The 12172-nt window shown below is 49.5% G+C and overlaps 1 protein-coding gene across 1 annotated transcript in view; it reads right to left on the bottom strand.

Moving 5' to 3' along the window:
- Positions 1 to 757: 757 nt before the first annotated feature.
- Hadha (hydroxyacyl-CoA dehydrogenase trifunctional multienzyme complex subunit alpha) overlaps positions 758 to 12172 on the bottom strand; it is a 37775-nt gene continuing 26360 nt past the window's right edge. The window contains exons 11-20 of the mRNA XM_021201571.2: positions 11615 to 11724; positions 10440 to 10574; positions 8183 to 8354; positions 4909 to 4995; positions 3939 to 4079; positions 3469 to 3537; positions 2637 to 2832; positions 1995 to 2109; positions 1374 to 1519; positions 758 to 1291 (exon numbers count right to left, since the gene is read on the bottom strand). Coding sequence (XP_021057230.1) covers positions 1146 to 1291; positions 1374 to 1519; positions 1995 to 2109; positions 2637 to 2832; positions 3469 to 3537; positions 3939 to 4079; positions 4909 to 4995; positions 8183 to 8354; positions 10440 to 10574; positions 11615 to 11724 — 1317 coding nt within the window. The 3' untranslated portion in view covers positions 758 to 1145. The remainder of the gene's footprint in view (positions 1292 to 1373; positions 1520 to 1994; positions 2110 to 2636; positions 2833 to 3468; positions 3538 to 3938; positions 4080 to 4908; positions 4996 to 8182; positions 8355 to 10439; positions 10575 to 11614; positions 11725 to 12172) is intronic.

Genomic DNA, 12172 nt, shown 5'->3' with positions numbered 1-12172 from the left:
CTGCCAGCTCCCGAGATGCCCTCAGTGCCACTGGGGTCTGGTGTAACTGCAGCTCTGCCAGCTCCCGAGATGCCCTCAGTTGCAAGTAGACACCCGGGCTTGGCCTTTGCGCATGCGATCAGTACTTTGCCTTCTGGCCACCTGAAAATGCATTTGAGATGACCAACTTTATTGTTGGTCCTCCAAGGAGTGAACTGCAAGTGTTCAGTGGAGCCAGGTGAGCTCTGTCTGCCAGTCCCAGTGGGAATACTTGAAGCACTTCCATGTGGGACAGAGCAAGAGTCCAGCACAGTGACCCAGATGGGACCTCAATTAGGTTCCTTATCCACTCGGTGACTCAGTGGGACCCAGGGAGGCGCCCAGCACTATTTATACAGCTAGGCCCTGCTTCTCCCAGAGTGAGAACTCTCACTGAGGGACAGGGGTGGGACAAACTGAGGCCACCGAAGCCAGGATGAGCACGCCAAGAACGTGTACAATGGCACAGTGAGGAGGTGGCTGGGGAAAGGAGTCTCTTTCACATCCTGGCACACCACGCCCCTACTGTTCCCACTCTCGCTGACCAGGCAGCCCAGCCAAGGCACTCAGGTGGTCAAGCATAAGGCATGGGCACAGAGTCTGTTTTCTGACATTACAATCCCTGTCTAAAGCAGCTGTCCCGACACCTCCCAGCCCATCTATGCTCCACTGCACAGGCTTCCTTACTGGGGGGGGGGGGGGGGTCAAACACAAGGCAGACAGAAGAAAACAGGTCAGGCTAGCAGAGGCACACAGTCTGGATTTTATTGTTATCCTGGGTTTGGCTTGGTGCAAAAATGCCCTTAGCACTGCCAGGCCCCACTGGCCTCTGGGAAGGCACAGGCAGCAGGTGTTCTGGGTTACTCTTAGCTGCTGATTTGGGTCTCAGGCAGGGCTTGCAAAAGAAGCACAGTGGGGCTCCCCTCCAACATGAAGTGCAAACTGTTGATTCAGTCAGACTTCACCAGGAGGAAGAGCTGGCCGGGGCTGAAGGCACTCTGACGGAGAAGCAAATCCAAGGCTCGACTTGGTCTTTCTCCTGCTTCCTGATAATTTGGACAGCACGGCTGAGAAGCAGCACTGCCGGGTCTGGGTTAGTGTATGGTGGGGTAGGGCAGGAGGGCCTGTCACTGGTAGAACTTCTTGTTAGAGCTGTTAGCATGGTCGAGGAGCAGTTGGCATGGGGTAAACTGTGTTCCATAGGCAGACTCGTACTTCCGTAGCCGGTCCACTACCTTCTGAGCGCCATACAGATCCACAAAGCGGAAGGGCCCTGAGCAGAGACAGACTTTAGTGAAAGAGACAGTAACCTGCACAAGGATAAAGGAAGGTGACTTCCCAGCCTGCACACTGACCTCCAAGACAAGGGGGAAATCCAAGCCCAAAGACGGCTCCGATGTCTCCCTCTGCAGGTGTGGCTAGCACCCCTTCCTGTAGGCACAGGACTGCCTCGTTCACAAACCTTGTTATCACACGGTATTGGACGTCTTCATCAGAGGAGCTGAGGAAGAGAAGGGAACTTAGCTAGAGAAAGAAAGGGAGGAGCATGCATGTGGGGTGCAGGTGAGTTCTAGGGGGGTCGGTGGCCAGGGCGCACCATACCATCCTCAAAGATCAAAGTCCTTTCTCTTCCCTAACCGATGTGAACTGAGCACCCAAACAGGGCCTGGCACAGGAGAGAAGACTGCTGCGTCTTTAGGGTCAGCAACAGCAGCACGTTCCCAAAGGTAACCAACAGTGAGGGGGGTGCAGGCGCCCCCACCAGCCACCTCCCACCATCACAGGTAGGCAGGGTGTCCCCAGGCTTGGCCCACTCTCACCTGGATACTGAAACTGGGCTTATGTGCAGGGAGTTTAGCTGTACAGTGTTTTGCCAGCTTTGGGTCATAAACAGAATAGAAAAGGGGCCAAGAAGCTTTGAGCTAGCTACTAGGAGAAACAATGTTTTCAGACAAATAGTCACCCAAATCACTTACACCTCGGGCTTGGCAGGCAGCCTCAGGTTTGCCAAGATACTATCCATTTCAGAATTCAAACTCTTATTCTTTGAGCCCTCCTGATAGATGTAAAAGCCCTTCCCAGACTTGCGACCTGAGAGAATAAAGAGACTGCGTTAGTCACTGCCTTTCACCCCAGCTGCAAACCCTGTCTCTGCCGGATGCTGTGAGCTTCTAGCACTCCGCTGCACTCCTAAGCTCCTGCATGCAGCCAACTGAGCCATTTGACCCTTGTCAAATGATTGGTAGAAGAGAGAGAGAGCTCTGGTGCATGGAAATCTGAGTCTGCATAGAAAGGCTATGCCTACCCCCTCCCCCAATTTTAATGTACAAATGGAAGGCCCAGGTCCTAAAGGTGATTTCATTGCAGCCTCAGTTGTATGTTCTGTATGTTGGCCGTCTCTCCACAGGTAGCCAGACCTCAGGGCCTGACCATGGCAGGAGGAGGATGCTGATTTATCTGGCATACACGGCACCAACTCTGCCTTTCCCCAGCCTAGGAGATTCCCTATGTATAAGGATCTGTGTTCCGGAGCCTTTCCCTTCCACCCTCTCTGTTCTCAGGCACCTGCGCAGAGCTCTGTAACTAGCACCTAACTCCTGTGTCCTGGGGTTACTCACCTAGGAAGCCCTTGGAGACCATCTGTTTCAGCAGCTCTACGCTGCCGCCTCCAAATCGCTCCCCAAAGGCTTTGCCTAGATCTTCCGCTACGTGCTGTGCTACATCCACACCCACTTCATCTGCCAGCGTGGCAGCACCCACAGGGAAGCCGAAGCCTGTGGTCAAGGCGTCCAGTTTCTTAGGGTCAACTCCTTCCTGAACGGGAGGTAAAGCAAGGGCCTCAGAGCACAGCCATCCCGGGTCCCCCACAGAAGGGCTGCCTGCATAACCTGCAGGCACAGCCTTGTGCAGAGCCCACTTCTTTTCTTGGACACCACCTGGCCAGGTCCAGAACTAGTGCTTCATCCAGGAAAGCACAAGCAGAAGGAAGTCCTGCAGCTATCCCACAGGAACTCAGATCACAGAGTTCCTTCTTGCTGTGACTCTGAATCTCAGGATTCAGATAGATGCTACGGCTAGCAGAACCGTGTGTGTGTGTGTGTGTGTGTGTGTGTGTGTGTGTGTGTGTGGTAGCAGATATAATGGTAGTCAGGCCAAGTAGGCTCTGGTCTGGGAGATGTTCGCCCCAGGGATGCAGAAGCAATGTGCCTGTCTGAGCATTCTGGTGGGCTCTGGCTCCTGCAATGCTGGGGAGCGACCAGCAGAGTGAACACTCTGCCTGTTGGGCACAGTCTTAGTCCCAGGACGTCCTGTTTCAGGGAGACACAAAAGGGCCCCTAGAGAAAAGCAGTAGTACATTCTGGAGCAGCTGTCCCTCATCTGAACATCTTTAGCTTGGAGGACAGAAAAAGATCTGACAAGGCCTCAGACATTCCATAGAACAGTACCCACCTGGAGGATTCGCATGACTTCAGACATCATGGGTGCAAGGCACCTGGTGGTGTAGAAGCCCGGTCCATCCTGCCAAGGGAGAGGAAGGGAGCTTACAGCCTTGCTTTGCTGCCCACGACCACATCCAGTCTTCCTTTCCCAGACATCATTCACAGCTTTAGCTGACTTAAGCTCTTATCAGAATGCTCAATGTTATGTTGGAGAGGAAGCCACCTTCAACAGTCTGGGTTTCATGTCATCCCTGAGGTCTGGAGTCACCAGTGAGGATCTGCCAGAGCTCAGACATTCCTGCTACTCTACCCCAGCCAGATAGTCACTACTACTGTCCGTTTTGGAGACAACCTAGGGGACAGTGTTTTAGAGGCTGGTATCCCCCTCCCTGCCCCCCACCGCAGAAGAGTTATAACAAACCTGGAGGTTCAAGAAATCTTGTTTGAACTTCCATAGCCTGCCCCTGTTTCTGGCCTTACCTTGACCACAATGATGACTTTCCCCTGCCTGAGCCCCACGGCCACGGCAGAGGCCGTTGTGTCCTTGGAGGTTTTGTCGGTCGTGATGATTTCTAGGAGCTGCATCTTGTCCACGGGAGAGAAGTAGTGCATGCCGATCACCTGCGAGGGAGCCATAACCAGCACATTACCAGCTTCGGAGGGAACCGCTAGAGAGAAAGGCCTGTGGGCACAACACTGCTCATCTAGGCAGAGGGTTGGGTCCCTGGTCTCCTGCCGCCCCACATCACATCCCTGGACCAGTGTGCTAGGAAAGGCAGACTGTTCTGCAGCCACACACCGTGGGAGGGGGAAGAGTCAGGCTTGGGTGGTTCGGAGACACAGACCTAGTATTAGCAACTTTAGCTGCTTAGAAATTTTTGTTGTTGTTGTTATTTCTAATCTCTCTGGCTGCTCAGTTGAAGCAACTGGTATCCTCCAGAGAAGTGAGGCTTTTCCCCCTCTTTAGATGACTGCATTCTTCATGAATCCGCTTAAGCAAAGCTAACTTTCTCGACAGCATTCCAAATACTCAGTCAAAGTGCTGCTGAGTTTAGTACTTTCATATCCGGGGTGGAGGGTCAGGGTGAGGCTGTGGTCCCCAGCCCTGACCTCCCAGGCTGGAGTTGAAGGTTTACCCAGCCTAGGCAGGTACCACACTGCACTACAGCTGAACAGCACACTGCTTTTGGTTTAGGGCCTAGCCTTTACTATCTGGTTCTAATGTAAGTAACTTTAATAGTCTACGTTTGAGAAATAGCCGCCACGAAGGATGTACACCAGTCACCATCCTACACCTGTAGAGCGTGGCGCTCAGTTTTCTGTGACCATTTTGGGGGAAGCACCCTATCCATTTTATAATCTACACTGGTCTTTTTTTGGTTCATATACTAAAATTTCAGCCAGTGAGTCTGAATCAGCCTGCCTTTTGAGGGCTTTCTGTCTGGCTTACCTTCTCAGGCCTTTTGCTGACAGCAGCAATTTGATTGATTGGGAGAGCAGATGTGTTGCTGGCAAAAATACAGTGTTCTGGAGTCACCTGCAGGGGAAAGCATGTAAGAATCTGTCAGGTGGGTTTAGAGATGACAGCCGCCGCACAGCTCAGTGATGCTCAGGCCAAGCCTCCTCACCAATCCATACTTACACCAGGTAGAACTCCCCCAGCCTCTGTGAGTCACCTAAAAACTTTTGTGATGACCCTGCTCTCTTAATTGAGCAGTCCTCTACTGATGGTCTGTCCTGCCCTGGAGACCACATCTCAGCACTGGGTAAATGTGGTGCTTTACATAAATGCCACTAGGATGAGTTGAATTAGGTTTCAGTCAAGGTGGGGCATGGGTGTTGGCCCCTCTTGGTATTTGGTTGTGCTTTCAAGTCTGGAAGATCACACCATTCAGTACCCTCGCTCACCTTTCCTAAGTCAGAAAGTCTATACTTCCTTCATCCTGACTGAGCCACCGAAGGGCAGTGTCCACTGTAATTATGCGTGCAGCAAACAAATACGACCGACTGTTAGCTTTAGTTGCCTGTCTGCACTGTCCCTAACAGGATGCTCAGCCTTCTGACTCTAATCTCAACTTATTCACGTTTTCTGACACGGGTGAAAAATATGGAAGGTGTGTCTCTGTTAAATTTACACAAATTTGGCACAGAATGCAAACCTAAGATTAGAGTCAAGGTTGAAGACACATTTAACACATTGAAAAATTGAGTACAAAACGTTAATTATGACAGACAAAAGTAAATCATTAGGATTTAAAAGGAAGTATAGGCATTTGAGGAAAGGGCCCGGCTGTGATGAGGATCCTATGATTTTTTTTTTTTAAAGATTTATTTATTATATGTAAGTGCATTGCAGCTGTCTTCAGATACTTCAGAAGAAGGAGTCAGATCTCCTTATGGATGGTTGTGAGCCACCATGTGGTTGCTGGGATTTGAACTCAGGACCTTTGGAAGAACAGTTGGGTGTTCTTACTTGCTGAGCCATCTCACCAGCCCGGGATCCTATGATTTTTAACCAACCAGAGCGGACCGTGAGCTGACGGTGTTGTGTGACTCTGAGAGTGAACTCTCTTAGCTGCTAGAATGGTATCAGGGGTGAGGGAAAGGTCCTCTTGGGCTAGAGGTGTAGCTCAGTAGGCAGAGTGCTCACCTCACGTGCAGGAAGCCCTGGGCTGGATCTCCAGGACTGCATAAACCGGGCACAGTGTTGCATGCTAGTAATCCTAGCACTTGGGAAGAGGCAGCAGGAGCTGAAATTCAAGGTTATCTTTGGCTACATAGTGAGTTCAAGGCCAGCTTGGGAGGTATATTTATCTTCTACTCTAGGAAGAGCAAATCCTTATCTCCCAAGATGGCTGGCGACACTCTCGCCGCTCCTTGGTCATGCATGCCTTTCTTCCTAGGAAGAAGGAGTCTATTTCCCATGCTCTAAATCAGGGCTGGCTGTGGCTTGGTTTTACCAACAGAAGCATGGCCATTGGTCTTGGGCCTTGCTGCAGTTCTGCGGCTACCTCTTTTGCTCTTGGAGAACCTTGCTATGGGGCTATTCTGGCCATGGGAGGAGTAGGCCCCGAAAGGCTTGGTGTTTAGGGTGCTGTCCACTGCAGAACTGTGAAAAGGGAAGGTATTCAAGAGATGCTTTTCAGCAATGTGTACACTGAGATGTGAGCTAATGACCAAGGCAGAAGGATGGATGCATCTACAACCACACGGTGGCTCACAACCATCTGTAATGGGATCTAGTGCCCTCTTCTAGTCTGTGTCTGAAGACAGCTGCAGTGTACTCATATAAATAAAAACAAACAAATCTTTAGAAACTGTCCCGTGAAGAGTGTCAGGAACAGCTTGTATAGTTTCATAGGGGTAAGAGACGGCTGGTTTAAACCGAACCATTAGTAGACTCAGCTTGGGAGTTTTCTTAGAAGCAGCAAAGATTAGGTCTCCCGAGAGGACGGGCATGATGCTGTGCTGGAGGTCCTCCTCCTCACGCCTTGGACTTTCCCTCTCTTTTAAAGATGTCTTTATGTATGAGTGGCCAGGCTGCATGTACACCTGCTCACCAGAAGAGGGCATCGGATTCCATTATGGATGGCTGTGAGCCACTACTTAGGTGGCCTTAGTAATCCTGCCTGCTTCACCAAGCTTGCAAAGGCAGTGCCGCCAGCTCAGTGTCATTTCTCTGGCCTAGTCTTGCTGTGCTTGTTCCCACGTGTGGACTACAGCCATTTCTCCTTTTCTAGACTTTTCTTTCTATCACCCACATAAGGCACACATTTTATTCATTGTCATCTCAAGAATGGACTTTTAGAACACTGGAGCAGGACCAAAGGAGCGCCACCACAGATAACCATCTGAAACAGCCTGGAGAAAGCTTCCGTGGTTCCCTTTGCTACCGAGACACGAAGACACCTGATTATGGCTCACGGCCAACAACAGCAATAAATTCCCGAGAAACCTGCGTACTCATGAGGCTATTTAGATGGCTGGGAACCTCCCCCATTTCCACTCCAATATGGCTAATGAGCCCCGTGCTTAGGAGCATAGGGTACTGTACTGGCTAGCTTTGTGTCAACTTGACACAGCTGGAGTTATCACAGAGAAAGGAGCTTTAGTTGGGGAAATGCCCCCATGAGATCCAGCTGTGGGGCATTTCCTCAATTAGTGATCAAGGGGGAGAGGCCCCTTGTGGGTGGGACCATCTCTGGGCTGGTAGTCTTGGATTCTATAAGAACAGGCTGAGCAAGCCAAGGGAAGCAAGCCAGCAAAGAACATCCCTCCATGGCTTCTGCATCAGCTCCTGCTTTCTGACCTGCTTGAGTTCCAGTCCTGCAACCTTTGGTGATCAACAGCAGTATGGAAATGTAAGCCGAATAAACCCTTTCCTCCCCAACTTGCTTCTTGGTCATGATGTTTGTGCAGGAATAGAAACCCCAACTAAGACAGGTACTTAACTAATTTTCTTCACATAGGATTCATACTTGAGCTTTCATGTGTAGGCTCACATACGAACTTACATTTGAGGCCCCAAGATAGCTCAGTGGGTAAGGGTACTTGCTGCCAAGCCTGACAACCTGGATTTGATCCCTGGGACCCACATGGTGAGAGGGGAGAAATGACTCCTGCAAGTTACCCTCTGACCTCCACACATTCTCTATGGCGCGTGTCTCCCCTCTGACCCCTCCGCTCGGTGTCCTTGGGATTCAAGTGCGACAGCCCTCACTTACGCTCTCCACTTCCTTTAACACTTTGTGCTTTACACCGAGGTCTTCAAACACAGCCTCAATCACCATGTCGGCCTTCTCAAAGCCTTTGTAATCCAGCTGCCCAATCAAGTTGCTGAAGATGGAATCCCTTTCAAATGACGTGAGAGCTTTCTTCTTCACCTTGTCATTCAGCCTAGAAAGAACACACTCTTAGAACAGAACAGCAGAAGACAGTTGCTGTATGGCTTCAGGCACCCTGCGAGGGTGTGTCATTACCCCCATTTTGAAGAGGTCGAGTTCAGAGGGACTTGGTGCTAAGCAGCTAGTGAGGGAGGTGATAACATTTGATGTCACCTTGGACCCATAGAGGCTTTCTACCACAAGATGACTGCACATGGCAGTATTCCTCATAAGACAGTTGGGAGTGCCCACAAGAGGATGAGTCACGACCCAAGGAGGAGACTGGCAATCACAGAGCACTGCTCTTGCCACCATGTCCCAGACCAGCAGGTGTTAACACTGACCTCTGTACCCTTTATGCTGCTCTCTAACACTGTCCCCCTCTCCCCACTACCCTACAGCCCCAGCGCAGGTATTAAACCCAGGGCCTTTATGAGCACTCTCACACTGAGCTACGTCTCCAGACCAAGACTGTTTTTCAGGCTGTCAATCTACTTTCACTCAGTACACAAGTCGAACACTGATCTTGTCTTTTTCCAGGGAGAACTACAAAGGATTCTTGTTATAACTGAATCATTTTATTGCCAAGGAATAAGAGATTTGTTTTAGGTTCATCTTAACCATACTTTTCAGAATAAATAAGAGAATTTTCCTCTGAATTGAAAACCCATTCACTAACTCCCTTAAGGAAAAGAAAAACTAAAGTTGCAGCTAAGTTCACAGAACTATCAATAAGGGGCTGGAGAACTGACTGAGCAGTTAAGAGCACAGGCTGCTCTCCCAAAGGACCTGGGTTCAATTCCCAGCAACCTCTTGGCAGTTCATGACTGTAACTCTGGTTGTAGAGAATCCAACACTCTTACACAGACATATATACAGGCAAAATTCTAATGCATAAAACATATTTTTTTGTCCAATAAAGGTTTTAAAACCATGGGCTGCCTTCCTACAGTTAGCTACAACAGGCTAAGTGCCAACAGCAGTGACTGACTCAATGCTGAGTGACACTGTTTCTGGGAAGGGAAAGAAAACGTGTGCTAAGTATGGTGACTGGCACTCACCAAGCCTAAGATGAGAAAGGAAGTATCTAGAAGTCGGGGATGAGGCTATCCTATGGCAACAGCTCTTCATGCTGGTGATGCAGGAGATGCTGGAAGGGGAGGCCTAGGTGCTGGTGTTGGGACAGTGTTGCTGTATATGCTGTTGCCCCCTCCTTTTTATTTTACATTATAATCTGGCAATATCACCAACCTGCCAGTCCTGGCCAGCACTGTGGTGGCAGCGCACACGCTCCTCTGCAGATGAGGGAGGACAGTGAGCTCAAGCCACACAATCCACTTAGGACACACATGCCCTCACTCAGCAGAAAGTCCCACGCAGGATAGTCTGATGCAGCCAGCTAATCTGTCATGTCTGTGCAGAACACTGGGCTAAAACCAGCCTCAGTGTGGCTGAGCTGACTCCATTTCCACTCAGCCTAACTGGTGGCATTCGTGTGAGGCGGGACTGTGAGCCATCCTTTGTTCACATTTTAAGACATTTGTTTTACCTTTACTTTGCCATATACTTTGTATATGGGTGTTCTGCTGCAGATATGGAGCTGGTCTGCAGGCCTCGGGCATCTGGTCACTGGCAAGGGCTCTGCTGTGTCATTCTGGTCAGGAAAGTGGGCTGGAGAGCCCTCTGCCAGCCCTGCCTTCACCTCCTTGGTCAGCACATGTTCTCACACACCCTCCCTCAGCCCTGCCTGAATTGCTGTTCAGGTTCCATAATCTATTCCACGGGCAACTACATGCAAACCTTAGCCAAACCTGTATCATACCAAAGGATAAAATAAATGGTATTTAGAATATCTACTAATAAGGAAACATTCAAAGGCCAATGTCCTATGACATTAACAAGAAAAAGAGTTAAAAGAATAATTAGTATTTCTAAAACAAACAAACAAACAAAATCAAAGGGGACTTTGGTAAAACTATAGCGTATGGGCTCACTATGTTCAGGAAAAAGGACCCAGTGATGAAAAACAAGACAAAAGCAAACACACTACCCAGCCCCACACAGTCCACCTCCTGGCACCAGCAGGCAGGCCACTTACCCTTTGAACACTTGCTGCTGTCCCCGGCCCAGCCCAGTCACTGTGGTGTCTTTAAGAAGAGTTTTCAGTCCCTTATCCACAGAGACCTGGGCAATGCCAGCCCCCATCAGCCCTGCACCAAGGATGGCTAGCTGCCTGGAGGGACAGGATCAAACAGTTCTGGTGAACATCTCAGGCACTGATTAGCTGGGAAACACTACCCACCACGCTGTAAGCCAATAAACCAACCACCAGCCACAAGTATAAGCTTTTCATGATTTCTATCTACAATACATTTTTGATTTTTAAAGATAAATGTAAAACTCACTGGGTCTAAAAACTTGGTTTTTCCATGAAGGCAGAACTAAGCCAACTCTCGGTTGCCCAAACCTGGGAACCAAATCTAATCTCACCTAAGCCCAGGTATGTCCGGAGACTGTTTGATAACTTCATAGTCTGTTTGATAACTTCATAGTGATTTTAGCATTTTTTCTGTCATTCCCCTTTCTCTCAAGATTTACCATCCTAGCCAGGGTACGTCAGTCTCCTTACTAGTAACTTCTGGGTGTTCTTTTTTTTCTTTTGAGACAGGTCTTATGTAGCCAAGGCTGGCCTTGAACTCACCACGAAGAGGATGACTTTGAACTTCTCACCCTCATGAGAGCAGGGCTAAGAGTCTAAATTTATTTATATATGAGTACACCATTGCTCTCTTCAGACACACTAGAAGAGGGCATCAGATCGCATTACAGATGGTTGTGAGCCACCTTGTGGTTGCTGGGATTTGAACTCAGGACCTCTGGAAGAGCAGTTGGTGTTCTTAACTGCTGAGCCATCTCTCCAGCCCCAGGGCTAAGGGTCTTATATCACCATACCTGGGTTGGGTGGTACTGCCAACTGAACTCGGAGCTCCCATATGCCAGGCAAGTATTTACCACAGGAGCCGAGTTACAGCTTTGGTCTGAGACGTGAGAGTGAACCAGACTGCCAGGGAGTCGTCCCGAAATAAGAAAGCTCTATAAAGGTGCTAGAAGGGCCTAGGGAGAACTCAGAGGATCTGACAACAAGAATGTACTGGAATAAAGGCTCGGCTGTCCAGGGCAGAAAAGGCTGAGGCTAATCTAGTTCTGTGGCTCCTCCACCCTACACACTTGCTGCAAAGTAAATTCTCAGGCTTTTTAGGCAGGGCAGCTTACTGAACATTCTTCTGTGGCGCTCCAAATTTATTTTTCTTGCACAGAACCTGGCCGTTATAAAGCCCCATCAGGGCCTTCGATTCTTTGGTCAATGCAAGCTCTCCAAATTTCTGAAAGGTAAAAAGAAAAAGGGAAAGGTGGAACTCTGGGGTCCTGGCGATGGGACTCCTTCGTCACTTGCTCTGCACAGCAGAGGGAACACCCACTGCCTTGGTTCACAGGCGCTGCGGCTGGGCTCCACCTGCAACTGGTGTCCTCTTCACTGTCCTCTGAAGGACGTCTCACCACTGCTTTGAGGGAGGCTTGGTGTTTTGTTTTGTTAATTTTAAAAATTAAAAACAAACAAACAAACAAACAAACAGGGTTTCTCTGTACCCCTGGCTGTCTTGGAACTCACTCTATGGACCACGCTGGCCTCAAACTCAGAGACCTACCTGCCTCTGCTACCACACCTGGCCTTGAAGAAGGTTTTGATGTGACAGCTCTCAGACTCTTACAGCAGAGGAGTGATAATCTTTGCCAGTGGGTGAGAGTCTCAGGCCCAGATGAGTTTTCACC

The sequence above is a fragment of the Mus pahari genome, chromosome 7, assembly GCF_900095145.1.
Source record: "Mus pahari chromosome 7, PAHARI_EIJ_v1.1, whole genome shotgun sequence".
In the NCBI taxonomy this organism is placed as follows: domain Eukaryota; kingdom Metazoa; phylum Chordata; class Mammalia; order Rodentia; family Muridae; genus Mus; species Mus pahari.
The sequence above is the reverse complement of the archived record's forward strand: the minus strand, read 5'-3'. Positions and strand labels throughout refer to the sequence as shown.